Source organism: Labrus bergylta, chromosome 8, assembly GCF_963930695.1.
Source record: "Labrus bergylta chromosome 8, fLabBer1.1, whole genome shotgun sequence".
In the NCBI taxonomy this organism is placed as follows: domain Eukaryota; kingdom Metazoa; phylum Chordata; class Actinopteri; order Labriformes; family Labridae; genus Labrus; species Labrus bergylta.
This window is the reverse complement of record NC_089202.1, coordinates 6503786-6531335: the sequence shown is the minus strand read 5'-3', so window position 1 is coordinate 6531335 and position 27550 is coordinate 6503786. Positions and strand designations below refer to the sequence as shown.

Genomic DNA, 27550 nt, shown 5'->3' with positions numbered 1-27550 from the left:
CATGATGTTATAGAAATTAATGGGTAATTCTTTTTTATCTATATCGGACAAAAACTTTTCAATCAGTGTATAGTCTCACAAATCAGTAAAATAGGGTGGATAGGAAAACTTCCAAAGTGATGCACGTTCAAAATATACCATCAATTTGTGTTTAAAAATGTGATGACAAGAAAACAAGGAATCTATTGTGTATTAAATCGTGGTCACTTCCATGTTAAAGAAGATTGTTTGCTTGATGAAAAATAATTTGCTATCTACAAAATCTATCACATAAATATTAATAATAATTATCAGTAGTGGTGCTGCATCCCACATGAGGGAAAACTCCTGGGGTATTGCTGGATAAACAAAAACAGAATAAAGAAAGGCTGTTAAATCACTGGTTCTTAAGAGTTACCCAGGCTAATATCAAATCTTCTTTAAAAAAGAAAACAAGTAATGCTTGCTGCATGACCTGCACATTGAGGAAATCTGATTCAGTTTAGGTTAATCTTATCCATTAAGAACAATAACCAGTTGGTTTCCTCTTCAGTGTTTTGCCACTGAATTGGGTTCTGCAAGCCGGCGAAACAATGAGTAAACAAGCCAGCCACAAACAAGGTTTTTGTATTTGGGAGACAAACAACCATCAATCCAGTTTGTCAGACGGTCGACCAACAAGCCACCCAGACAGACGTCTGAGCAGTCAGTCAGAGTGACAGTCAGTCCACCAACAAGTCCATCAGACACTAAGCTTATCCTTCAGGCAGTCAACAAACCAGTCAGCCCTCCATCAGTTACCAAGTCAACATGCCAACACGTCTACCAGCCGTTTAATTTACCCGCTCACAAAACAGTCCAAACTTCACATAACCAGTCCGTCAGCCAGACAGGAAAACAGTTAACCTCTGCCGATGAGTCAAGCGCTCCATCAGTTTAAACCAGCACCCTACCTGTCAGCGTAGCACAGTGTATATTTAGTAAGGCTGCACAGCACACATGACCTTTCTCACTTCTACTGGGGAAGGAGACGAATCATTAATATCACGATGGCAAACCCCAGAGGGCAGAGACACAAACTGGGGATAAATAAATAAGGCTGAACCATTTAAGGATGGCCTGGTTGCACAAACATATGTGCAGTCGCATATGCACAAGGACATGCAAAAACACACATACACACAGTATGGGAGCTGACATGTGCCCGTCTCTTCTGTTCTGCCCTTGGAGAATCTAAATGCTAAATGTATGTGCATATTTTTTCATAGCTAGAGACATATTAGAATTTTTTCCAGCGACCCCCACTTTCTCCATCCCCATCCGCCGTCTCCCATACGGAGGACATGAAAGAGTCTGAAGCGCATAATGCTGCAGGAATTAAGGGATTCCTTGGTGGCCCTGAGTACCAGGGGCCATCGTAATGACGAGGAGGCTTAAGCGCTTTGTATCCTCCCTTTTACCCTGCTCTGTCTCTGCCTTTCAAGAAGATTCCATTTTTCAGATTTTTAAGGGCATGTGCATGCGTCATTAAAAATTCATCACGAGGTAAAGTAATGATCATTTGTTTGTTATTGAAAGAGGCACATATATTAGAACACAGAGGAGGAGATTTGTTGAAATTATTTTCCATATTTTTCTGTTTTTCTTTATAATAAATGGGCTATCATATGCACAAAGGGGCCGACTGCCAAAAAGACACAATTTCTGCACATTCCCCTGTGAGTTTACAGCAGATGAGCTCACTCATCTCTTTTATCTCTTCTTCTCCAATGATGGCTATTGATCGGGGTCAGAGGGAGCAGAGGGAAATTGATTGAGAAACTCTAGCATGGTGAAAGAGGAAGGATTCCCAGCAGACCTTCTGGTTGGTGTTGTATGCTGCGTATGGATCTTTGTCTCCATCAGGGGCCACTTACCATCTCACCACCACTGTCAAACATTATAACTTAGACAGACGGATACCCTCTTCCATGTATAGTTATCCAAAGAGTAAACTGACATTCTCCAAGAAAGGGGATGACAGAATAAGAGTTTTTTGGTTTCTGACAGGATATATCTTTTCGCTAAGGAAGGTATCAAAAATGGATAGATGAATGTGAGAAGAATAAAGAATAATAATAATAATAATAATAATATATGTTGTGACAAAAATAAATTGAATTAGCAATAAATGTTTTTCTTACAAAACACTATATGAAAAATGCTGACAACATGTATGCATTCATTAGTAAGTCTCCAGTCATGTTTCATCCTTCAGGCTGAGAATTCATTTACAGCAAAGATCCACTAGAGGGGGGTATTGGACCTTTGTTACAAAACATAAATCTCAGACTTTGCATTAACATTCATTAGAGAGATGATTAATGAAGTTTTGCCTTTTGTGACTTTTAATTGACTTCAGACTCTCTTTATATAATGTTTGAAAATTAATTTGTTATTGCATACCTTTCTTTATACTTTTAATTTCTGCTTAAACACAATTTACTCTTGCTCTTACATGTTTCATCCATAGAGCCTGCTGTGAGTTGTCAGTGTGTTTCACCTTTTAAGGCTTTTTGCTTCATGTGTAAAAGCCCATAGGCTATTACTCTCCAATGAACATGAGAGTCACATTTTTACCTTAAAAGGATCTTTGCCTGTCTATTAGTGTGATTTAATAAGTTAAGTTAATCTTTATGGGTAAATTCTAAAGTTTGACAGAACTGGTTCTACTGGAAAGACTTCTGTGACCGTACAAAAAACTGAGAAAGTAAAACTGATTCTAAAGAAGGCAAAAAACTAAATATTTGATCATTTGAAGATCTTGATCATCACACTATGGATGGGGTACTGTACCTATGAACACTTATTAATTAATTTTGAATCAGTTTTCATTCTTACACTCCCCCCCCCCCCTCCCCCCCAAATATAATGAAGCAAAACTAATTTGAAATAAAAACAGGTGTAATTGTCCCTTTTTTTGTTAGAGGCAACAGAAGGTTCAGTACGTTAAAAGCTCAGTAGTATTTTTGTATGTGATTATCAAGTTTTCTTTTGGTCAGCTTTTTCATTTGAGCAAAGTAAATTAAACCATATCTGAAATCTTTATCGTGGGACAGTCTGAAGAATCCAGTAAATTCAAACATGAATCTAGTCATTAGGGATGTTTAGTCCTGTATAGCATGGCAGGTCAGATTTTTTGTTGAGTTAGTTTTGGTGTTGTGAGGAGAAAAGTGAACCTCTGTCCAAGTGTCACATTCAGACGACACTTGTCTTGATCAAAGCTGGCAGCCAACTGACCCAGATTGATCCAACACAAGCGTGCACACACACACGCACACACATGTTGAGAGCATGTAAACACAAGTACATTACACACACATACAGCAGGCAGGGACTTTCACACAAGTTCAACAAAGCACATGCACAGAGAAAAAAAAATAGGGGCTGACACACGCTCACTGTAGAGGCCATACACATTTTAACACACACACTCACACAGAGCAGGAGAGGAATACCTTTTGAGGGAGAATAAGGGAAGCCTCAGGGAAGAGTGTTAATCCCCTTTGTTGTTATCGATGTTAATTGAAAGAATGAGCTCTATAATACCGTCCCCTGCTGAGCGATTACTTAGACAGAGCGAAGCCCGGCACATCTCAAAAACACTTCCAGGAAAGACTCATTTACAGTCATTCTCTGAACTATTTCTTTTAATAAGGTGGCAAACCCCTCACTTCTGGAGTTGGACAATGTTTACTTGAAGACAGTGATCTGCTCAGCTGTGGGTGTTTTTTTGTCATTTGAGAAACGAGAGATGAGAGGAGAGGAAACACAGCGAACTCACATTTCATTACTGTACTTTCATTAGCTTCAGGGTCAAGCAGAGTTCAGTGACAGTTCAAAGACAGTGTCAGGTGACCTCTGAAGTCATCCAAGGTCTCTGTCTTTTTTATTGTCTTAACCCCCTTTTAAAGTCTTGTGGGGACTATGACTGTAACTATAGGCAATGTTCACATCACCAAGGTTTCAGGGTCTGCTTTAAGATCTAGAGTTATTTCATGGAGTTCAATAAAATCAGTAAATCTGGTGAAAAGAATAATTAACTCTCCAGAATACATTTTATTGTAGATCTTTTTTTTTTCTTTTAAATGCAGCCATTTTCATTTAAAGTAAAGTAAAGTAAGGCTTAAACTGAAAAAATAATATAAATACTTTATCTATAATCAAAACTTCTTATTTCAAGCACAGTCTTTCTTTCAAGAGGTGTGCAAATAATCAATAAAAACTGTTTAAAATATAGGCCAAGATAATACTACTACCACTAATAATAATAATATGTATATGGTCCTTTGCAAAACAAGAAAAGTGCTTTACAATTAAAACAAGCAAAATGTATTTAAAAAAAAAAAATCTTAAATTGTTGGATAAATATAATTAACCAAATAAATAAAGAATACGAATAGGTAAAGACCCAGAATTAAACATAATGTCAATAAATTAACATGGTAGAGAAGTACACAACAAAGCCAGTGTGAGTTTTAAGAAGTGAACTATAAGAGGACACGGAGGGTGCTTGTTTAAGATCTCCAGGGTGGGAGTTCCACTGTTATGGAGCCCGAACTGCAAAGGTTTGGTCACCTTGTCACAATTTATACACATCCATCATGCATTTCCAAATTCAGAAAAAATAGAGATGGAGGGACATGTATTGATCCAAAACTGCAAATGTATAAATGAAAAAGTATAAAATACTCAAGAAAAGTTAAATAGTTCTAAACTATAAACTTTTGGAGCTCATTCTTCGTGTATGGAGCAAAGTATTTGGAACTATTTTTGTCAAGTTTAGTGTGAATAAGAGGTTACATGTCCTGTGAGCTGCCACCTGACTTTTTAGTTCTTAATATTGTAAAAGATTATTTTTATGTCAAAATGCATTAAATTAAAAAAATAATAATGTATTCCTTTCATGAGATGATTGACGTTCAAAAGTGTCAGTGCAAATGTCCACATATTTCATACTTTAATGACCTGAGGAAAATTGGCCTGATATCCGTTCTCTGGCTTATATTTCTGTGGATGAAGCTTTATGTGCCTCCACAGGGAGTCTTATATGGCTCCAGGGGGCTCGCAATGTAAGAACAGCCCCTGACCAGCTGTTCACCAGATCTATAGCAGAAATGGGAAGTATCTTCCCTGGCAATTTTCACCTCATGGAGCAGGCATGTGTTGCACGGAAGGGAGAATGGTGCAGGGAATTTCCTCCAATCAGCTTTAATGGTTTTGTGGATTTCATCTGCTTTCTTTGGGGTTGTTTTAAATTACCAACACAATAAGCCCCCCTTTTCCTCTGTAAATGTAGGAAATTATCCTGCCCTTACCAAACCAATCAAATACAAAAAACAAATAAAACTTAAGTATGCTCAGCTCAAGTTAACCTTAAAACCTTAAATTACGGGATAATTGAAAAAGTAAAGGGATAATGTAAAATGTAAGTATTTACGCCCTCTGGTGGTCAGAGGTATACATGACTTCACTAAAATGATCACAAATGAGCACATAAACACATGCAAAAATACAGCACAGCATGCACACTGTCAATAATTGACCGATGATCAGCAGTCAGCAGGCGTCGACTTGCCCTGGCTTTTGCTCAGACATGAAAACCCCTCATTTAAACCACATTACCCAGACTGCATTTACATGTCAAAGTGGAAATGTTTCAGCTGATGAGTTTACACCAAGGGCATGTATCAAGCATTATCAGTGATCTCCAAATTGCACATGCAAATGATATGCATACACTCTGCACGCATGCATAACATCTAAGCAGGTGCCAGTCATTCATCTTGTCAGTCTTTTTAAAGTACAGCAGCTTTAATTAGCCAACAATCACAGAATAATATTTTCTTCTTTGAAAGCTAAATTAGAACCCCCGCTCTTTTTTTTTAGACATTTTGGAATGCTGTCTTGGCTCAATGTGTGTGTGTGTGTGTGTGTGTGTGTGTGTGTGTGTGTGTGTGTGTGTGTGTGTGTGTGTGTTTGTGTGTGTGTGTGTGTGTGTGTGTGTGTGTGTGTGTGTGTGTTTGTTTAAGTCTGTGCGTGTGTGCATTAAATTGTAAAATCAAGCAAACAAAGAGTCTGTCAGTCTTCAAACATTTGGCGCAGGCCCTAGATATGTTACCGTCTTAATTAGGTTGATTGAAATGCACTCTTGGATTATCACGTAAAGGTTTCCACTCATTAGGCAGGGGTTCCTTGTTGCAGATTGAAAAGCATGAATGTGGTTCTTCCATCCTAGTTTCCATTCAGTCTCGCTAAAGCAGAGAGGGAATCTATCTGCAAGAAAACATCCAAATACTGTAAACAAGAAGATATAGCTGAGCATTATTTCAGTAAACTAGACTAGCAGCAAGTCACTGAACTGTGTACAACAACGTTTGGTAAATGCTTTACAATGAGCCTAATTACTAAATTAAGAAATTCTACCCGGCGACACTGTAGGCCCTTCATTTGAAACAGACACAGGAAGTGTTCCCATAATGAAGTAACACCCAACTAAGCAATCAGATTTAAGGCGTCTTCATATTGTAACGGATCAGATTTCATGTTTTGTTAGTTAAGATAACGACTGTTATGGCAGATACTGAGTTCTCCTTCATGTCAGTGAATGTGTTAGATTGACAGCAGAGTTCTGAGAGGTCGTAAGCCTGTCAGTTATTTCAAGTGCCTATGACCGTGTCTATGCAGGTTGTCAAGTGGGTGATTGGTCGAGAGCTTGAGGAAAGGTGGTACTGCGGTGTGTGTGTGTGTGTGTGCGTGTGTGTGTGTGTGTGTGTGTGTGTGTGTGTGTGTGTGTGTGTGTGTGTGTGTGTGTGCGTGCGTGTGTGTGCGTGTGTGTGTGTGTGCGTCTGTTGTGACTAGGAGAGAGGCTGTAGGTTTGTTATTTTTGGCGTTTGCAACGGCCTACAGTAGCCTGTTTTAAGTTTGGAAATAAACCCCCCATGCAAGCTGAATAACGTCTCCTAACATCATTGAGCAGAACGCTACAATATGATGATGACCAGATATCGATAGTCAGCAAATAACACAAAGTCATGCCTGTTACAGAGCTCTGCTTCACATAAGGGCCAGGTTCTCTCAGTGTAGATAATAATGGTTAAACTGTATTTTATTTTGCTGTGTTGTACACTGAAAAATGTCAGAGCGAAGAAATCACACTTGCAAAATAATACACAAATAATCACAATATGGAGGATAACCAGGGGCATGCTGTACCGCATTGAAGCTCCTACATTGCATAGCAGGTTGGGCTTCAGCCTTCTATATTATAATGGTATCAGCTGTAGAGTGTATAGAGGGAAAGTTTAGCTCAAGATGCAAGGTGTCATGTCTGACTGATATTCCCACTTTGAGTTAACAGATGAACAAATGTGTTTATTCCTGATGACACTTGGCTATTGCAATTGTACAATGATACAAATAAGAACAGATACGTATTAAAAGTAAAAGGCTTAAATGAAAATGATAAGTAAATTGGTGAAGAATGGAAATAGAAAACTTTCAATAGCAGCTGTATGTAGAATTATAGAGTCAAGTGAGAGTATGATCAATGGCAGAGAACATCCTGACATGTGGCAGCACATTACAAAGATCAGTGTGTTTTGGGGTAAACATGTTCGTTTAAGAATCCTAACAATATGATGATAGATCAGAGGCAATAACAGGGGTAGAAGCAAGACTAGGGGTGCAGAAATGGCAGAGGTTTGAGTAAGTGCAGAGATTTGAGATGTCTGTTCGTGCTGTCTGATAAATGAATGATGGGTGGCAGCAGCTTTACCCCTGATGTCTTGCTTAAAATTGATATGGGTTCAAGAGCAGGGTCTGGCTGGTGTCCAAATCTCCCACTGTTTTATAGCAACCAATCATCTCTAAAACATCTGAAATTATCATTGATGTTTCTGAGAAAAAATCAACATCTGACATCTCTAATACATTTCCATGGCTGATAAATCAAGTCCTCAGCATCAACAGGAACAAGGGCGGATATGATAAACAAAGGATTGTCTTATATGTACATACAGAGTGGTCATCACAACAGTGGCATTACTTCAAGCCCATGTGATCTGTTCTGTTGCTCAAATCACAAAACAATGTTGATTTTGGACACAGCTGTTGAGAATATTCACATCATTTGGTGAGTGATGTCGGAAGCTTTAAACGCTCAAACCCATTCCTCCGTCACAACATCTGTTAAACTAATCCCCATATCAAAAACATTTACAACCAAAGATGGAACAATCTTTGTAGTGACAACTTCAAAAATTAACATAAAACAGGATGCCTAATAGAAAAAAAAAGGAAAAATCACTGAAATGTAATCAATTTAAAATGACAGTCTTGAAAAAAACATTTCAAAATTTGTAACATTATGCTTAGAATACCAATTATTTCACCCTGCTTTTTGCAGTGGAGATACAAGAGTGCAGTGAAGTGCTATTTAAATGTATCTGTATAAAAACACAAAGTTAAGGATGCTGATGGCTTCACGGTTTGGTTGCGGCCCATGTAACAAGGACAGTTCTCCAAGCTGCGGTGGCCCGGGTTCAAGTCTTACCTGTGGCTTATTATTCACATGTCAATCCCCACTTTTGCTCTGGATTTTCTATTCTATCCACTGTCCTCTCTAATTAAGCCCCAAAAAACATCTTAAAAAAAACACAGTAATTTGTAGACAAGGGTTTACAACTTGTAAAACCACTCCAGATACATGTATCATGACAGGCCGTGTCCTGAATGAATCTGCACACTTAGGGACTGAAACCGATTTGTCAGTAATATGGCCACTTTATCTATCATGCCTCTGCTGCAAAGCAGTCAGGGCAGCTGCTACCAAGGGAGGCTGTTTCCAATGAAAGGGATTAGTGAAAACCAGTTGCCAGTGGATAAATGAGAGCCATGGGAGCACAGGGGTCTCACAGAAACAGTAAGGCACACACATGCATAACTTCACATAGCCTACAATTTACATTGGCACATGTTGGCCGAATGAAACAGAAGCACACACTTGTCCTTGTCTCTACATGAGACCATGTATGCAGAGAGAGCACATAAACTTTTTTCTTTTTAGTTCTGAGGAATTCTCTCACTCCTCATATGGACTTGCTTTATTTTATTTTCAATTAACAATTTCCGAACAAAAATACAGAGTGCTATGCGAGAAGGACACTTTCATCCTTGACAGAAAACAGGTGTGGTCATTGTTACGTTTTTTGTTGTTAGAAAATTAATCGTAAAAATATGATGACAAAATTGTAACTTCTAAAGGAGGTACTGTTAGCGATTTAGAATTATGTTATCTGAACTTAATCCAAATCATGATACACATGCAGCTGTATGACAACAGAACGGAAAAATGTCCATGACAATGCTGTGCACCTCATTGAAAGGCAACATTCGTTATCACTCAGTCTTGGAACAGTACAGTTGGCCCATGATTACTCCCAATGATGGAAACTGATCCATATCATGCAGAGATTAAAGACAGGTACAACTGTCAAGTTTTTGACCGGAAATATGATAACAGAAATTAGGCCACAGATGTTTCTGGGGGGACAATGTGATCACATCCCACTAAAAACAGTTTAATGTATGCAGTGTGAGGGCCTATGTGTGCATGTTTAAGGATGGCTGGTGATGGCAGAGAGCAGAAAATTCCACTTATTTGCTGGAACATTTTAGCAACACTGGGGTTTGTCACCAAACACAGGACAGATGTACTCTCTGTCTTTCTTCCCTCCCTGACTCCTCCTTTTTTTCCCAGCCATGTTAAAGGTCTAATTTTTCTCCCCTCTCCCATTGCTGAATCCACAGAGACAGACTATTCATGCCAAGAGACTGACATTTTCAGATAATAGCCTTTAAGTGGTCTGGAAGACATAGACAACATGAAAAGTAGTTTGGGAGTGCCCACATGAACATACTTTGTGGCTTCACATGAGGACCGACTTAAAGATTCCGCTTTGGTTGACTGACTGATTGTCTGGGTTTTGTCTGGTTTGACTCTTGATGTTTTCATTATGGCCCTATGAGTAAATTAACTATTGGATGAGACCAACAATTTCTTAACCATGACTACAAACAAAAAAAAAACCTAAGCCTGAAGCCTTATAAAAACTTAATGTACAAATGTTTTCTACTGAGACTCTTTAAGGTCTGGTTTATATTTAGAGACTTAGCTGACAAACGCTGGTCTAAATTAAGTGCTGTTGCTAGTTTGATTACATGTAGTGGAGAGAGCTTGTGATGGTCCCAATGCTGAGTAAAAAAGAGTTAGGTAGACATTGGGATAAGGTTGCAAAGATAGAAAGGCACATCAGTCTTGTTTGACAGAATGACAGGAACAGCCAGCCAATAAACCAGCTGACAGAACATTTGGCAAAGAAACCTCAAGAAGGACAAACAACAGACCCCATTATGAACAAATAGATACGAGAAGTTTCCAAAGCATGGTTTCCATTTAAAAGATTAAAATCGACAAGTTTAAATAGATAAGATGCACATCAGCCTTGCTTGACAGAAGGATTGTGAAACCAACCGCCAGTCCAACTAACAAAATGACTGGAAAACACTGCTTGCTCGCTTGTGTCCATCTGTGGACTTTTGTGAGACTACATGCAGTTTTGTTGCTCGATCTATCACTGGTACTGTGTGGATTTAGTTTGTAGCAGTCCCATTGGTTAGGCATAAGAGTGGGTACAGGCTTTGAGATAAGTCCCCATAGATAGGTAGGTCAGGAGGCCATGTAAGAGATAAAGAAATAATACCAACCAACAGATAAATCAACAGACAATACATTTGGGAAAGAGACCATCAGAGTGACAAACAAATAGATCAACAGACCCCAATACTGACAGATATTATTCTCATAACGCAGCTATCATTGCATGGCTTTCATGTAAATAAGAGTTGAAGAAGGCATAGATAGAAAGGCATAGCAGCCATGATAGACAGAGTAGAAATAATAACCAACAAAATGCTCAGTAAACAAAATGTCAGACGGACAAACAGATCAACAGACTTTGACATGGGCGGATAAATACTCATAGCACAGCTTCCATTGCAAGTTGACAGGATGGAGACAGACGGATCGATCAGAGGCCTGTACTATGGGCCTCTGATCGATCGAGATACCCAGGGTATCTTTCAATTCGCTAACCCTGACAAATAGGATCTCACTAATTGGCCACATGTAGCTGGTTATCAACTCAACAAATCAACCTAGAGTTTATCTGAGCACTTTCATGTGAATGAGGCTGCTTTAGCAGTAAATGACCAATCACAGACATGATCAAGTCTGCTGTCAGCAGATCGTCATACAAGCATAAAAAGCTATAGAATTATTATCTTGTGACTTAATGGTACAACAACTACAGGGCTCTGTTTTTTTTAATTCAGGTTTTGCATGGGATTAAAAAAAAAAAAACATGGGGTTTCTTCCTTCCTCCTCTGCTGCAGTTTTTTGTTAAGGTGTGTTGGTCTCCACATTTGCTTTTCTTGTTCTTCCCCTTTAGTATGTAGAGAAGAAAACAAAAGCAAGCTTGCTAATTAGAGTCAAACTGTCTTTTGCTCAGTGAGTGAAAGGGTATCTTTGATTTATTCAACATGTTTAGGTAGAATAAATGTTTGGTATGCTGGATTGAAGACTTCAGTTTCCCGCAAAAAGTTACTTCCTGGAACAGAGTTCATTGGTCACTTGCAACACAAGTAGGCGGGACTTAGAACACTAGCCAATAGAGCACACACAAACATTTCAAACAATGTTCCACTCCAAATCATGTTTCAACAGGAAATACATCACAATAAAGAATAAAGATAAAACCTCCTACAGGTTCTGAGTGCTACACCTTTTGCAGATCATTTTTTACTCTCACCTAGTATCTTTTGTCAGTCTTCAGAAAGCTTGCAGAGCTTGACATAAATGTATAGAAACACCTAGATAAACAAGGTGGAGCAAGGTGATATAAGACAGAAAAGGGTGAGTATTGTACCATAAATGTACTAAATATACAGAGTGCAATAAACATTAATTTAGAGTAATCAAAACTGCTGTTTGTAGGCTGACTTTACTGTTTATACAATGTATTATTATTATGAATTATGAAGCATCTTGAGGGAGATTTTTTTGAACAGAATGGCTCTAGTTTTTTTTTCCCACTGTGTTAATTAGTTGTGACACTACTCACAGTTTATTGTTCACATTCTTTTGAGGGAAATACAAATGTAGATTTAAACATATATAAATATTATGAATGCAAACTCTATATTGCCTGTAATAGTGTTCCAAAAAGTAGCAGCTATCTTTACACCTACATAATAATAATCATCATCATCATAATAATCTTAATGAACACAATCATATTCATAATAATTTTATTTGTAGAGCACCTTTTAAAAACAAAGTTGAAAAAGTGTTTTCCATTAAATATACTACAACAATAAAACAGTGAGTGCAAACAAATAAAGATAATGTAAATTATGTGATTTACAAAAGTACAACTTAAACCGCATCAACAGTCAGAGATAAAACGGTTAGCTGAAATATTACTATAATATTATTATAAGATCAGGTTAAAAATACTTAAAGATGGTCATCATAAAAACCATAAAAGTGTGTTTAAAGAAAAGATTTCAAAGTAGAAACATGGATATAAAGACATTGATGTGTCTGTTGAAAATAATGTAAATTAGGCTATATACATTTGGTGATTTGAACACACTGAGAAAATATGAATTAAGACCATTGTCATAACCCGGCTTGTGGGTAGTGACAAAAAGTCGGGAGGAGTCAGAATTTAGCAAAAGATCATTATTTACAAAACAAGTTAAATTACCAAACAACCAAAGTTAGGGGGTGTGTTTAATCTGTATTGTCAATGGTTAAAGCTTTATGTGGTGTGAGGTGTTGAAGAGTGCACTAACAAAAATAACTAAATAATGTGCATGCATCTGTCAAGCTGAGAGATCAGAGTGAATGAGGGAAGCAGCAGCTCTTTGTAGGCCAGGGTGCTCCAGGCCCAGGTGTATGTGATCCTGCTGATGAGGACACACCTCCTGCAACAAACACACAGACAGACAAACAGCAGCCAGCCCAAGACTACTCACGGCTATGCCACAGGGTCGTCACACCATCCTATTTAAAATACGTCGTGACTGAAATTGAATCCCAGAAAGTACAGGGATCAAATAAATATTGTTCCAATAGTGCTGAAAATGTTAAAATCACAAACCATTTCTTTCAGATTTTTGGGATCAAGTAAGTATTTGTCACAGTTAAGAAAATGACCCGTTTATAGACTCTCCCTGTCTCTTGATGTTTTCATTGTTAGATTCTCAAAATGTCCACCAAATGTGGCAGGTCAATTTGTCCTTACAGACCATTTCTGTATGGGCCAGTCCATAAATAAATACTTTAGTCAATTTATGATAATATGAATGAATATATGAAGTAAATAGTTTAAATGCTTAAACACAGTGGATATACTTTCTTTATTTGTATTAATTCATCTTTTGTACATTTGTCCACCTGAAAAAAAACCATTAAAAATCAAAGTGCACAGATCAACATGTATGAAAAAAGATCCTACATTATCCTTCCATTTCTTTATTGTGCTGTCTGACTCTGACTTTTGTTAATAGAGGAATTAGTTATGACACATATCATTGAATAGACCGTTTGTTAGGTGTTGAAATAAGAGTTTTCTCCTCTTTACTTCAGATCAGAAGAGGTTCCTTTCTTTTAACGGTTTGATACTGCTGACTTATTTTACACGATCAGTTACTACATCAGCTCGTCCTAATATGTCTAAACGATCAGATTAGCCAAGACTGTCTCAGTGTTTTCTGAAAGACTGATTTAAGAGACTCTCTGTGTAAACTGTATTACAGAGTTTCTTTAAAATCAAAAACTATCTCCGGAAAGGAGGACAGGACTTCAGATCTATAAGTCATCAGTTCAGTAGCTCAGTGGTTGACAACAGGGTTATTTGTGGACACCCAGAAACAGCAGGAAGATGCTTCCAGCACTTCTGTTAATGAAGACTCTCCAAAATCAAACCAGTGCAGTGCTAAGATTAACAACCAGCACTCTCGTTTTGTTTAAGTTCCCAACAGAAAAGGCAGTTTAGGCAAAAGTAATGTGACAGATTGATTTGCAATAGGTCAGAAATGTCACACAAGGATCCATTATTAATTCCGTTCTACTTTTAGGAAGCCCAGATGAAAAGTAGCTGCAGTAAATTATTTGACACATTTCTGTCACGATGAAAAATTGAAAATATGTGAAAATATTCTAATTTTACAGTTTTTGTTTTGTTTCTCAGCTCTTCTGAACGTCAGATGTGTCTCGCCTGTCAGCATCAGATCTCTGTCTATTTCATCTGTGACCCAGATCGAAGGTAGGAATGTAGTTTTTACTAGTGGAGTCATGGATATGTAAACTCCCTGCACTACAGGGTCAGAGGGCTCGCCACATTCCAAAGGAGGCCCGTTTTTGAAAAGTCATAGTAGTGACAGGAGTAATAAAAAATAGACTGTTTATGGGTGGTGGTTTTATCGCTCATCACTTAACTGAACAAATTGATTCTTGAAATGAAGTAATTCAAAAGTTGGACTTTTCAAGATTTCAAAGTTTGTTAAGATATAGAAACAGATTGAATATTTAAGTATTTATGAGATGTAATGGTTACTCACTTATGGGGGGGGCAAACATACTGTGATAATAGAAAGAAACAAGTAAATTCAGCACAACATCTTTGAAATTGGCCAAAAAAAGATGTATTCTACACTACACTTTAATCATTACGTTAAAAGGTTTATGTGTTTTTAATTCACCACAGCTGCAGTTTTCACCCGTGGGTTTCTCTCAGTGTTGGACGCTTCCAAACAAATATTTTCAGGTTCACTGACACAGCCACTCAAGCGGCCATGACAGCTTCTGTCGACCGGCGTCTCAGGACCTTTGAACCTCACAACCAAAATAAGGCTTTGCTCCTTCTACAGATGTTCACCTTTCCTGTCACTAATGGGGATTCATGCTGACGGAGGTGGTGACCTGTGATCATTGTCCTTTTTCACGCAGAGTGTTGTTGTTGTTGTTTCTCTTAAATTTGAGTGTGTGAGCGTGTGAGCGTGTGAGAGATAAGTGACCCATAGGGGGATGCTGTTATACTGGGTGAACAACTGGGAAGAGGGTGTGTCCAGCTAAAGGCCTTTTGTCCTGCATGTTACTTGCACATATAAATTGACACCTTTTTTTAACCTTAAAAGAACATGTTATATGCTCTCTTTGCCCACCTTCACACCTGGAAGCTACTCACTTCAGCAGACTGGGATTATATTGTTAGGGTCACCTATGTCGCCTTCATATATCATTGGGTCAAGGTTACCTAAGTGCTGCTTGTGTACTTCTCTAATGTCGATTTATCCTTCCAGTTTGAGGATCAAACTCATGACCTCTCCATTGCTTAACCTTTGTCTGGTCACCTCATGTTTCGGATAAAAGTATTAAAAGTTTCTGAAGAGTCCCTAAAACTCATATTTAAAGCTATGGTAACGTATATTCATATTTAAAGCAAGTAAAGCTATGGCTTGTTCAACTGTCCTACATGCAAACACAGTATGTAAACAAGTTCTGTCAGTGGAGCTTTGCTACACTTTGTGTTTTAGACAAACACCATGCCTGTATTTAAAATGACATAAATACTCATTACTGTTCTTAAATATTTATACTTCAAAAGATGACTGTGTGGGGCCTGAAATATGCAAACGTTACTAAATATTTAACCTAACAATAGGTCTTACATAGATGCCCACGTTGTTTCACTTTTTAGAGGTCAATGTCAGTAGCACATGGGATATTGAAACACATGTATCTTCATTTTTCTTCCACAGTTATTTCCTCATACATCACCTGCTAGGTCCCTTTCAGGCTTCTTTATGTAGAGTAGTTTGTTGTTAAACCCTTACTATGATTGCATGTGAGTATACGGTTGGTGGATATGTCTGCACTGGCTCCTAAAGTGGGAAGGTATAGGGTTCCTTCAATCCTGCAAGACTTTCTCTACAATCATGGCTTCAAATGCTGTTATAGAATCAATGGCCTAATAGTTTATTTGTGTCAAAGTTGAGGATAAAAGTAATTCAGGTCATTGCATCAACATATTTTTGTTGTAACGTTCAGTGAAGATGCTTTAGTTTTGAGATTTCACTAATTTCATAGTAATAGGTGAAAAGAAAAACAACTGCAAATTCTGCACCATGCTAAAGTAGATTGCACTGTGGTGTGTGTGTGTGTGTGTGTGTGTGTGTGTGTGTGTGTGTGTGTGTGTGTGTGCGCGTGTGTGTGTGAGAGAGAGTGAGAGAGAGAGAATGAATGTGTGTATTCCTGGGTGGTCTGTGAGATTTCCATACTTTGATTACCCTTGGGAGGTGAAGCAGCAGGTTGTTTATTTAATGTGTCTGGTGGCAAATTTTAAGTTTGTCAGCATTCTGCGGCAACAAAGGACTTTTTAATCCATATCAGCATAATTTCTCAATTCAGATTTGAATATTGCTGCTGTAGTGTGAGTCCTTTGTTAAAATTCTTGATGCACAAATACTTTGAGGTAATGTCATCACTTAGATAATATGAGTTACAAGTGTAAAGTATATCAGCACAATGTAATTAGTATTAGAAGATTTGATCAATTTGGCCATCCATAGAGACATAATGCAAGCGATGGGTGGTCAGACTGAATAACTTAGGTCTGTAATCCTCAAACGTAAGAACACAGTGTCTCAATAGGCTAAACATACAAAGGCACTTCTCAAACTTTCCCTGACCCATATGGGTATATATCAGAAACTGCAGCAGTTACAGTGAATTTACTACAGTGAGTTATTCCTCATGTACTCAATGCAACATTTTCAGGTATTTTACCTTAGTCTCTCACTGTTAAGTAGCAGTAATTAAAATAGAGATGTTATATTCATTAATCCATCTGAAGAGAGGTTAGAGGTCAGGTTTTTGTCTAATATATGCTTCATTCTAATCCCATTAAAACAGTGTCATGGACCACCTGTAACGCATTGCTTTGCATTGATATAATAAAGAAGCTACATTGAGCTAAACTGACCGATTTTGGGAATTCAGTTTGACTCAGCAATACTTTTGAACATCCACTCATTGCCTGCAGGTAACTGAGGACTGTTGTACTTTTCCTCTTTTCCCTGCCAGCAGGTCCACTTCCACACCACAGTATGGACACTGGTGGGTTGTGTGGGTCGGAGACTCTTGGCCAGACATCGCTTTACCACTGGGTGAAACTCCACCACCAGTTTGCAGACATGCAAATGTTTGAGTGCTGAGACAGGAACACTTTCCTATTGGTCTGGCAGTGTAGAAAAGAGCTACTGTACAGGTAGGCTGCACTTGTGTTGAAACTGGCATCACACTGATGCTACATTTGAGCAAGGCTTACACTCGAGGAGATACAGGCTTCAAATGCAAATTTACTGCACAAACGATACAGTTTATGACTTTTTAAAATAAATGGAAGGTTTTTTTTTCTTTCATTCATTCCTCCATTTAAAATCCCGATCTCCCTATGCGCTAGTTTTCTTTCAGTTACAGTCTCTCTCCAGGCCAACATGAAGGCAGTTATTATAACAGCGCTGCTTACACAATAGAGGGGTTGTGAACTTTAGCAGGCTCTCACCCCTGCAGAGTGTCATAAGACTAGCCACTTTGTTTTTAGGTTTCACCCCTCCAGAGATGCTCTTTCTGCCCCAGCGCCCACATACAGCTGACTACCAATAATTAGCGCAATTCCTCAGCCCTTCATTTTCAAGGGCTCCCATACCCAAGAGAAAATAGAGAGAGAGGGAGAGAGAGAGAGAGAGAGAGAGAGAGAGAGAGAGAGAGAGAGAGAAAGAGAGAGAGATATGTTGTGTTAGAAAGAAGTTAAAAATGTTTCTTTGACTATAAGGAGTAAAAATCCATGTATTGGAGTTGAAATGTGTTTCAGTGGTTAATCTCTTAAAATCAAAGTAGAATAAAACATGTTATCTTTATTACTCACAATGTGGGAATCAATGACCTTGACCGTTCGCTTTTTTGTGTTGTAATTAAAGAACTTCATGCACTCAAAGCTTCATCAGTGTTTTCATAGGACACTTGTTGAGGAAATTAATAATACACACCTGATTAGATAAATAGCTTGGTCAGCAATAGATCAACATGATGATTACCACTATAAATCAGATTAATCAGCAATGTGTCAGCTTCATGCAGTATTGTGTCCCAATGTGAACTATCACTGCTCACATGATCAAACAGGATAAGCACAAGACCTCCCACACTGCAACACTTGTCGGGCCAGCCGATGCAGAGCATTGACATCAGCACAATAACTCCACGTATCAGGGGTTTTAATGAAGACTAATGCCAGGGTCGCTCAGCCATGCCCAATATATTATCTAGTTCAGTGGAAGCGGTACAGTAACAGAGTCCACGTGCAACTTTCCACTGGAGTGCTGTTGAACCTGCAGAAGTAATAATTTGCTGTTTTGTGCCAGAAAACAGAAACTACCATGCCTCCATGATTTGGCTCAGGCTGATGTTATTGTAACCCACAAAAAGAACTGACCTATTTCTTTTGGGTTTTTTTTTTTTCAAAAAGTGTGTTGGATTGTTTTAGAAGGATTAGCTTATCAAGGAGTAATAAGAGAGGAGACAAGGTGGAAGCCACAGCAACATGCGCAAAGATGTGTTGTTGAAAAATGATGTGCGTTCACTTTCAAAGGAAAACTGTTAACATCTTTTACAGACTTACAAATTCTGCTATAGAAAAACACCGGAATATTTTTGTTTCATCAAAATAATCATCCCTGGACAAAATCTGTTGCACCTTCTTCCCTGTTGCAAACGCTACAGATCTTTAAAAGAAATGTAAACTTGCAGTTCCTTGTGAAAGTCTTTACATGTAAACATGGATTGATCTATTATTCTGGGTCTCGAATTGTGTTGTATTTGGCCAACAGGTCTGACCCTAAAGAAACAGCTCCCCTGTTATTTTCTTCTTTACACATCTGACTTTGTTTTATAGTTACCCCTGATCCTGCTCAGCTTCAGTCACACTGAAGATAAACCATGTGTAGCACACTGCTCTGTTTGGACAATGCAGACGGTAGCTTTGCTTACAGTAGATGATCATTTGTCAAATTGAATTTGATTGATATTGAACCTTTATTCAAAGTTTACTCTTGAAACTTGTGATCGAAACCAACATGATAGGGATCATTAAGTCGTTTGTCAAACTGAGGTTTGAGAGACTTGCATCCTCGATAGTGTGACTATTTATTCAAAACAACATGTGTTTCTGCTTTCTAACCAGAGGTTCTGTGCAAGACTTGTACATATGCAAAGCCAGTGAGGCAGCTGGTAAGAAGCTGATTTTTAGATTATTTGACACTTTTTTATAGTTTTTTCAAGCTGCTACCAACTCAGTGTGGATTCATTCTCGTTTCACATGACAGCAGTTTGGAGGCTCCATAACTTTTATCTTTAGTTTTTTAACCAAACAAGACTTTTATTTTCTATGCTCTGTTGATAAAAATTTATTTTCAAGACGGATGATGTTTTATGAGTGATAATAATAAGTGTTAGGAGTTTATGTATTGGATTTGACATGATGAAATAATGTCATAAAAGAAATATGAATAGTACAATAATCAGATAGGCTTTTAACTGCAGTGAGGATAATGGTGGCTTGAAAATAGTATTTAAAAGGACTAGGTTATTTGATGTTAGTTTGAATAAAAATAAAAAAGGAATACAATCCTATGACCTGTTGTCAATCTGAGATTTTGACAGTGGTGGGCAGCAACTGCATTTGCATCTAAAATAATCAGAAATTAGGATTTAATAAGAAGCCTATGCTGAACTAGTAACTAAAGATGAATGGAGAGGGAGTAGGATAAGATAATTTCAAGCTTCTTCCAACTCCTTTTTGAACATGTATTTAGAATTGTCTGTTGTCTTTTGCACAATTCTTTTGTGGGTTTTTTGTTTGTTGTCTTGGTGGGAAAAAAGTACATGTTCAAAAAAAGACTTCAATCAATCAATCCAAAGAGATTATACATTTAATGAGGCAAGGCACAGATTATTGTTGTAGTTTTGCACATATTGCAAAAGGCTTCCCTTTATTTGCAATGTATTGTTACGTCACATCATGAGCTGGTCCTATGGGGCTAACAACAAACCCACAAATTGACCCAATGAAACCCATCGTACACCTTACCAAAATGAAAACGAAGGGATTTCTTGTTTACAGACAAACGTAATCATTAAATGAAGATCAACTCAAATACTAATCTAATGGACACAACAACAGCCAATCCCTGGCTGAGAGGCACAGCAGTCCCAAAAGCCTCTCCTCTTGAACTCAGCACTCTGCCTTTAAGCTCTGAGGCCGGGTACACCTCAATCAGCAGCTTCACCTGGGCTGGAGACAACAGGAGGGACAAACAGCACAGAAAACATACAACCGTGACATGTATGTAAAAGTTCTTACTAAAGTGCCAAATTAATATCCTAAATGCACCAAAATAAAAATAGAACAATTGTTTTGTCATTGAGTATGTAGAGCATCAATCTCTTTTTTAGTAAACCGGCTGCATATATTCACACATTAACATTAACATTCAATAAAAAAGATTTATAGAAGATAGACTAGAATAGAATAGAATAGAAGATTTGATGAAGTAATGCATTATAGGGTATAATAGTTTCAAGCTGAAACTAAATAAACCATTTTCTTCAATATAGTTATATAGACAAACGGATAGCTGGGAAAAGGTCCAGCAGTGGCTAAAAGCCAGACTTCAGCCCCATCTGTAGATATTTAAAGGAAGCAGTTCTTTCACCCTGAGCTGATACATCCAAGGTGTATGGGTTACATTGGATAAGGTCAGGATAATAACCATAAAGACATAGTTATTCTTCGACAGCAGCTCTGATTTTCTGCAATGCCAGACCAAACCTTCGATCATCAAGCTAGCTGCCAACCAGCGTCTCCCCCTGCTCCTCACTCACCTTCATCTTCCTCTCCCACCTCCTTTCACTCTCACTCCCTGTCAGCTCTCATCAGCCTCCCCTCTGTGATGCTCAGAGAGGAATTTTACAGCTGCTGTCAGCTTACCAGTCACACACACGATCATAAGGATCAATACAAATCACACAATCACAGGAATCCGTGCATGTCCAGGTTCACCCTCGTTATTATTATGCACAAAGACACAGAATTACATTGATCACATCAGAGAGCATACAGACAAACTTGAAGCTATGCTCACCACAAGTTTTGTTAAAGCTCATAAAATGAGGAAGCAAGGCCATATAGACTTCGTCAAAGATTTCAATTCTGAGAAATGTGTTGCTTCTTCAGAAACCAAACAAGCTCAAAACACATACAAAAGTCCAAACACACACATATACATAACCTTTATTATAACAACTGCAGCACATTCCTCCTTTGTAAATATTTGATTTACCAATATCACATCTATAGGAAGCTACTGCCAGCACTGCATAAAGACAATTACAAAAAATCTATCAATAAATCAAAAAATAAAAGGTGATCTGGATCTCTTCAGAGGTAAGAAACCAGCCTGACAGCGCACGAATACTGAGTACCACTCTGTATTACTAAAGTCTCAAAACAGCATTTACTTATTTGACATGTGGTCATGTGTCAAAGATGGGATGGTTTTGGTTTATGTGTTTACACTTTTGGGACACATGAAAACAAATAAGAATTAAATCTTTAGCAGTGCCAGAAGGCAGATTTTCATTACCTTTGCAAATAGCCAGGCTATAGCTATTAACCATATGTTACAGTATTTCTGCAAAGCATATCCAACTAGTGATAATTGCTACATATACTGTATATGAACACACACCTGAGTTAAACCAACCTGAGTATGATAGTGAGTAAGCTCAATCACCTTCTTCTTTCAACAAAGCCACACATTTGCACATAGATTAAACATTACGCAGATGAATGTTGAAGGTGCACTATGGGAGTTTTGGTTGAGAAATGTGAAAGTTGGAGAAGTTTACAGATTCTGTGATATATGTTCAGTGTCCAGTGTCTCAGGGACCCATTTTTTCCTTTGAATAAAGTTTGAGTATTTAGTTCAGAAAATATAGCATTAAATTGTTGCACTTTCAAATTTCACAACCAAATCTATATAGTGCAAAAGGGGGGAGGGGTATTTGTTGCATTTCTTCCTTATTTCAAACTAGTTCAAGGATCAAACTGTTCCTGTGATGAAAAGTAGAAAGAAGAATGTTTGCAGCTTTTCTGATGTGAACTAATGCACTGTTCGTGTGAGACTGCATGCGTCAGTGTGAGTGGAAATAACACGCGAAAGAGCTCCCTTTATGTGCCGGCTCTTTGTCTTTGTGCATCCCCAGATGATACTGAAGACAGGCAAACAGTGAATGAGAGTCAGGAAAGCATGCAGTCAGGTAGACAGGCAGATAGACAGGTAGACAGACAGACAGAAAGACAGGCAGACTACAGGAGCTCAGAGGTACAAAGGTCAAATCACTCACGGCATCCAGTTCAGACCACAGGGGGTTTCTTTCTGCTCAATTTCTTCAAACAATACAGCGACTTCTCTTTATTCTTAAACTGCTGTACCTGCTCACCCCCTTCTCCCTGACTAGCTCACACACACACAAACACACACACACACACACACACACACACACACACACACACACACACACACACACACAATAAAGCACATAACTGTCAGGGTGTTTGATGGTCTGACAACACAACACTGTCACAGTGTTTCAAAGTTCAAAGCTTTGGAAACGTTCCAAATCAGCTGTGTGCGCTTCAAATTGCTGACCAAACATACTGACCCATGCATGCTAGTGCAGTGTGTTGTCGTTCACAGACACCTAGGTGCATGTGAGCATTGTGTTGTATTGCAGTGCACGCAAACATGTGTGCAAAATGTAAGGGAAGAGGGGGCGATAACCCCAGCAGCAGCTGACACTGTAAAGATTTATCGAGTCTCCAAACATATGGTAGGAATTGTCTTCATGATGGTGTTTTATCACTGATTAAATCCAGAATTGGCAAACTTAGGCAGGAATCTGGGAGAAAGTTTTGTATATGTATTAGTTTTAAAGGCGTAGAGCATATTACTCTAAGGATGCTTACATTCACATTCTTATCTGCAGGAGTTGCATAAGGAAATATTTGGTTGTTTGGTTTTGATTCTGCAAAGTTATCTCATCTTTTCTCCTCAAATAGGCTAATGCATCCCTCTTTGTGACACTATTGCTAATCCTACATGACACAGAGAGTTTGGAAGATGCATCAAACACCTTGCACAAACCCTCAGGACTGTCATAGAGAGCCCATGTCCTGCCCCACTTTTAGGTTTAGTTTCTGTTCTTCTGGCATCCATCACTCACTTGAATTTGTCATTAAGGTCTTCACTCATCACTTTCTGTAAATTGCTGAAGCATGATTCTGTTTTTTTCCCTTCCATATCTCTGGCTTAATGGCTGTGTACTACTTTTCTGGACACTTGTACATCAAATATACGTTCACTTTTTGTTTGCCTTCAATCAGAATCTTGGTAGGAATCAAAGAACTCTTTAAAAAGAGTTTAATAATTTGACATACTGACACAGAGGCTATGATACAACAACAAAACGGTAGAACTCCATTGAACCATCTCACTCTCTATCACCTCTGATTCCTCTGACTCTCTGCCGAGAGGATCACACCATAAACCGTCACACGTACATTTCTGCAGCAGCACAGCAGAAAACTCATCTGGTTTTCTTTTGGGGGAGGATGAAATGCTCCAGAATATGAAACAAGCGCTCCCTATCCTCTGGCTCCAACACTGCTAAAGCACTTCCATGAATGATTGTGGGGAGTTTAAAAATGTTGGCAACATGCCTATCAGTGCAGCTGCAGAATACAGGAGAGATGGGGAGAATGAAGAGTGGATTAAACGGGGTCAGGGGTTACATTTCAGCCCCGAATCCATCACAAATTACTGATTACCTGCTTCAGGGTGTAATCTCCAAGTCACGTTTGGGTTACAGAGTCCAGACTACTGGATGCAATCAAACATTATTTCCTGTGATTTATACTTTAAAATGCATCATTCTATTAAAGTGACCGGATGTGGAACAAACACAGCAAACAGTTCACTCACAGTGTATTTGAGGATTAGGGTTTCCCTGCAAGAAAACCAAATATAGAACCTTTTCACACACTGATTCTTCCTCCCAAACATCCTCCTGAAACCTGAGAGATGGACCAACACAAACCCCATCTCTCAGCACAGGTGTCAAATGTGATTGGCTACAGGCTGTACTTAACCCCCCTCCCCACCCCCTCCCCACCCACACCCCCCTCCTCAAAACACAAACGTACACACACACACAATCCTCGGCAGCCAATGTGTTCAGTGCTCCCTCGTCGGATTCCAGGGGGGGGAACAGATTCGTACTTTGTGCGTCTTTCATAGAAGTCTGTTTCTGCCAAGACGAGACGCAGCCTATTTAAGACAATCACATGATTTCACTGGGAGTCAAAATGGTCCGCGGGGGTCACTGGGGAGAGAGAGCGCGGTAGAGTGAGAGAGATTTTTTTTTTTGGTTCTGGTCGCTCTGTCTGAATGGAAAAGGGGAAAATGCTGACCGGGAGAGAGAACTGGAGTGCAAGAGATTTTACGCGTTGGGATACTGCGCACGGAAATGAATGGAAACCAAAGGAAAGAGAGTGAAGAAGAAACCTGCATCTGAAACTGATTGATGCTTCTTTCAGCTGTAGAACTGCTGTTGCTGGACTGGGGTTTAAAACTATTTGGACTTTTAGATTGCAGCTGGGTGATTGAAGCTTCAGGTCGTGCGTAAAGGTGATCTACGGAGATGGCTTTCTTACCGGTTTGTGCAAAGTCGAGACGGTGGACCCTGTTGCTCGTATTGTATCTTTTTTGCTTTTTCAAACTGAGCAAAGTAAGTCAGTTCTATTATCTCACAATCATGCAAAGCTTTTGAAGTGGTCATCGTCGAATGATGCTTTAAGTGGCTTTATTATCTCTGCATTCAATCATATTTGCATGTTTTTTTCTTTGCAGAGCATACTTTTGAATAATGGTGCTGATAGTGTTGAATCTCAGCAAGAAGTATCGGCCCTGCTGAGATCTCTTAATTTACCTCAACATACAGGTAGGGTCATAGTTTGACAAAAACGTGTGTTTCAGATTCATCAGTGCTTTTTGTGACTTTGTTATTTTCATTATGTTGGACAGAGTGGTTTATGACTTGCCTGGCTATTTCTTGCCACCAGTTACAAAAAAAAAATGAAACGAAAAGCCACCCACTGTATCTCTCAAAAGTCCAGTGGCATCAAACATTGCTCACCTGCGCTGTGTATTTTTTCTCTTCACCGCTAGGGAGCGACCTTCACCCTGACAGAGCAATCAGTGTCTGCTGCAGCAGTGGAGCTCAGATTGAGTCCACAGAATTGTTTCTAAAAGACATTTAGTAACTCTAAATTTACTAAACTTTGTGAGTTGATTGACAAATAGTCTGTTTACAGATCAAAAATATCATCATAAGTATAGGCCTATATACCATTGCTGAGAAAATAGTTCTTTCATTTTAATACACTTAGATTTTTAGAACCCCCTGGGGAGTCACTAAATCTTTCAATAAAAATAAACTGAGCTTCTCAGAGTCAATACACTAATTAGTGAAAGCATCTTGTGTGACACTTTCATCTGTTCTTTGTTTTGTAGATGTAACCCCATGTGGTGCTGAGTCAGCAACTGCTTTGGCTGCGCACTCTCCCTTTGTTTTAGTTTTTTTTTTTTTCTGAGTTACCATGAAAAGCACACATACAAACAAATAAACAAACATCAAAACTCCCTTTTTCTGTGCACATGTGAGGAAGCTGAAAAAAGGGGAAGCCCTTTCTGTTTCAGATCATCTCACAGCCAGAGCTTTAACAGCTATTTCTCAGGCTTAATGTGTTTAACATTCATACAGGCAGAGATAGAATGGGGTGAGGAAAGAGTTCACAATGTTCAGTCTTTTGTTAAGTTTAAGCCTATAGGCACCCACAGGTTGGACCCCCTATCAGTGCTAATGGCACTCAGGAGCCACTAAACCAACAAACTACCCACTGCAAGATCTTGTCTCAGTCCATCAGAGCAGCCATGTGTGTGTGCGTGCACTCTGTTCCCGCAGACTCTTGTTTGTATACTGTCAGACACGGGTCACTGCAGCTGGGTTTTGACTTAAGGCGGAACAAACATAGTGGACTAGGTGTAACTTTGTGTGTGTGTGTGTGTGTGTGTGTGTGTGTGTGTGTGTGTGTGTGTGTGTGTGTGTGTGTGTGTGTGTGTTGGGGGCAGGTGGACAAAATTACAAAGAATGAGAAGACCATTTTCTGTCTGCACAGAAAGTACTTGAGACTTGTGTGTTTGCTCTTTGCAGTCCTATAAAACTTCAAGGATTTTAGGTTTTTCTCCACCCTTCACCACCCAAAAACCAAAAACATGCAGTCGTAGTAATGCAAGGTGCTTTAAATAAATGCATCCATACGTATATGTCATGTTGTGAGAAGGGGCTATTACCCAGCATCAAGATTCACCAAATATCCAAGTTCCGACCTCAGCCATTCACACTGCCAGTGATGACACACTGTCTGTCACCCTGCATGTTTCTCCCTGCTCTGGCAAAACATGTCTGTCTCTGTGCTATATTTACTCATTATTCAGTCTTGCTAAAGCAGGTCATGTACAGTAACTGACACTGGGTCTCGTTGACTGTAAGTCCAAGGTTGCTTTTATTTCTGTGTGCTCTAAGCTGATGTGATGGTCATGCATCATTGGCAAGGCTGAGAACCTTTTCAATGGCTATTTCAACACGACAAAAAAATCTGGATATGAAGTACTTTGTTTGCTTAGAGGTTACTCAGACCTAAATGGAACCCAACAGATCACATCAGCTGAATCCCAGAAGCCAATAAATATCCCTCAACCACTATTGATGCTTTTTTTAAGATTCTCTTTAACAGATGCATGCATAGGTGCAGCCAACAATCTGGTTGTAGACATAATCTCCACTGCAACTTTATTATCAAGTATCAATTAGCTAGATGGTCAAAAATCACCAGTGCACATGAAGTAAGTCATGAACTCTTGTATCACTATATCTATACCACTATGTAAAATGGATGTGGCTCTTAGAGACTTTGCTGAAGGTGTGTGATGGCCTACAGACTCCCTTCATGACCACTAAGATGACACTACATTGACTTTTAAACAATTTTTCCTCCTGGCATCAGTTGGAAAAAATACATGTTATATATTACTGTGCAGGCAAGGGGCATACATTTGCCAAACACTGCTATTCAAAAGATTAAAAAGACATCAATAACTGTTGTGATTTTCTCTGAAAAACCATTTTGAATGAAAATCAAGGACTCAGCTTTTCTTTTGTTTG

At 38.8% G+C, this 27550-nt stretch overlaps 1 protein-coding gene across 1 annotated transcript in view; it reads left to right on the top strand.

Moving 5' to 3' along the window:
• Nucleotides 1-24497: 24497 nt before the first annotated feature.
• The window catches only part of LOC109984431 (A disintegrin and metalloproteinase with thrombospondin motifs 16), a 52992-nt gene continuing 49939 nt past the window's right edge, over nt 24498-27550 (top strand). The window contains exons 1-2 of the mRNA XM_020634578.3: nt 24498-25054; nt 25177-25267. Of these exons, the coding sequence (XP_020490234.1) occupies nt 24968-25054; nt 25177-25267 (178 nt within the window). The 5' untranslated portion in view covers nt 24498-24967. The remainder of the gene's footprint in view (nt 25055-25176; nt 25268-27550) is intronic.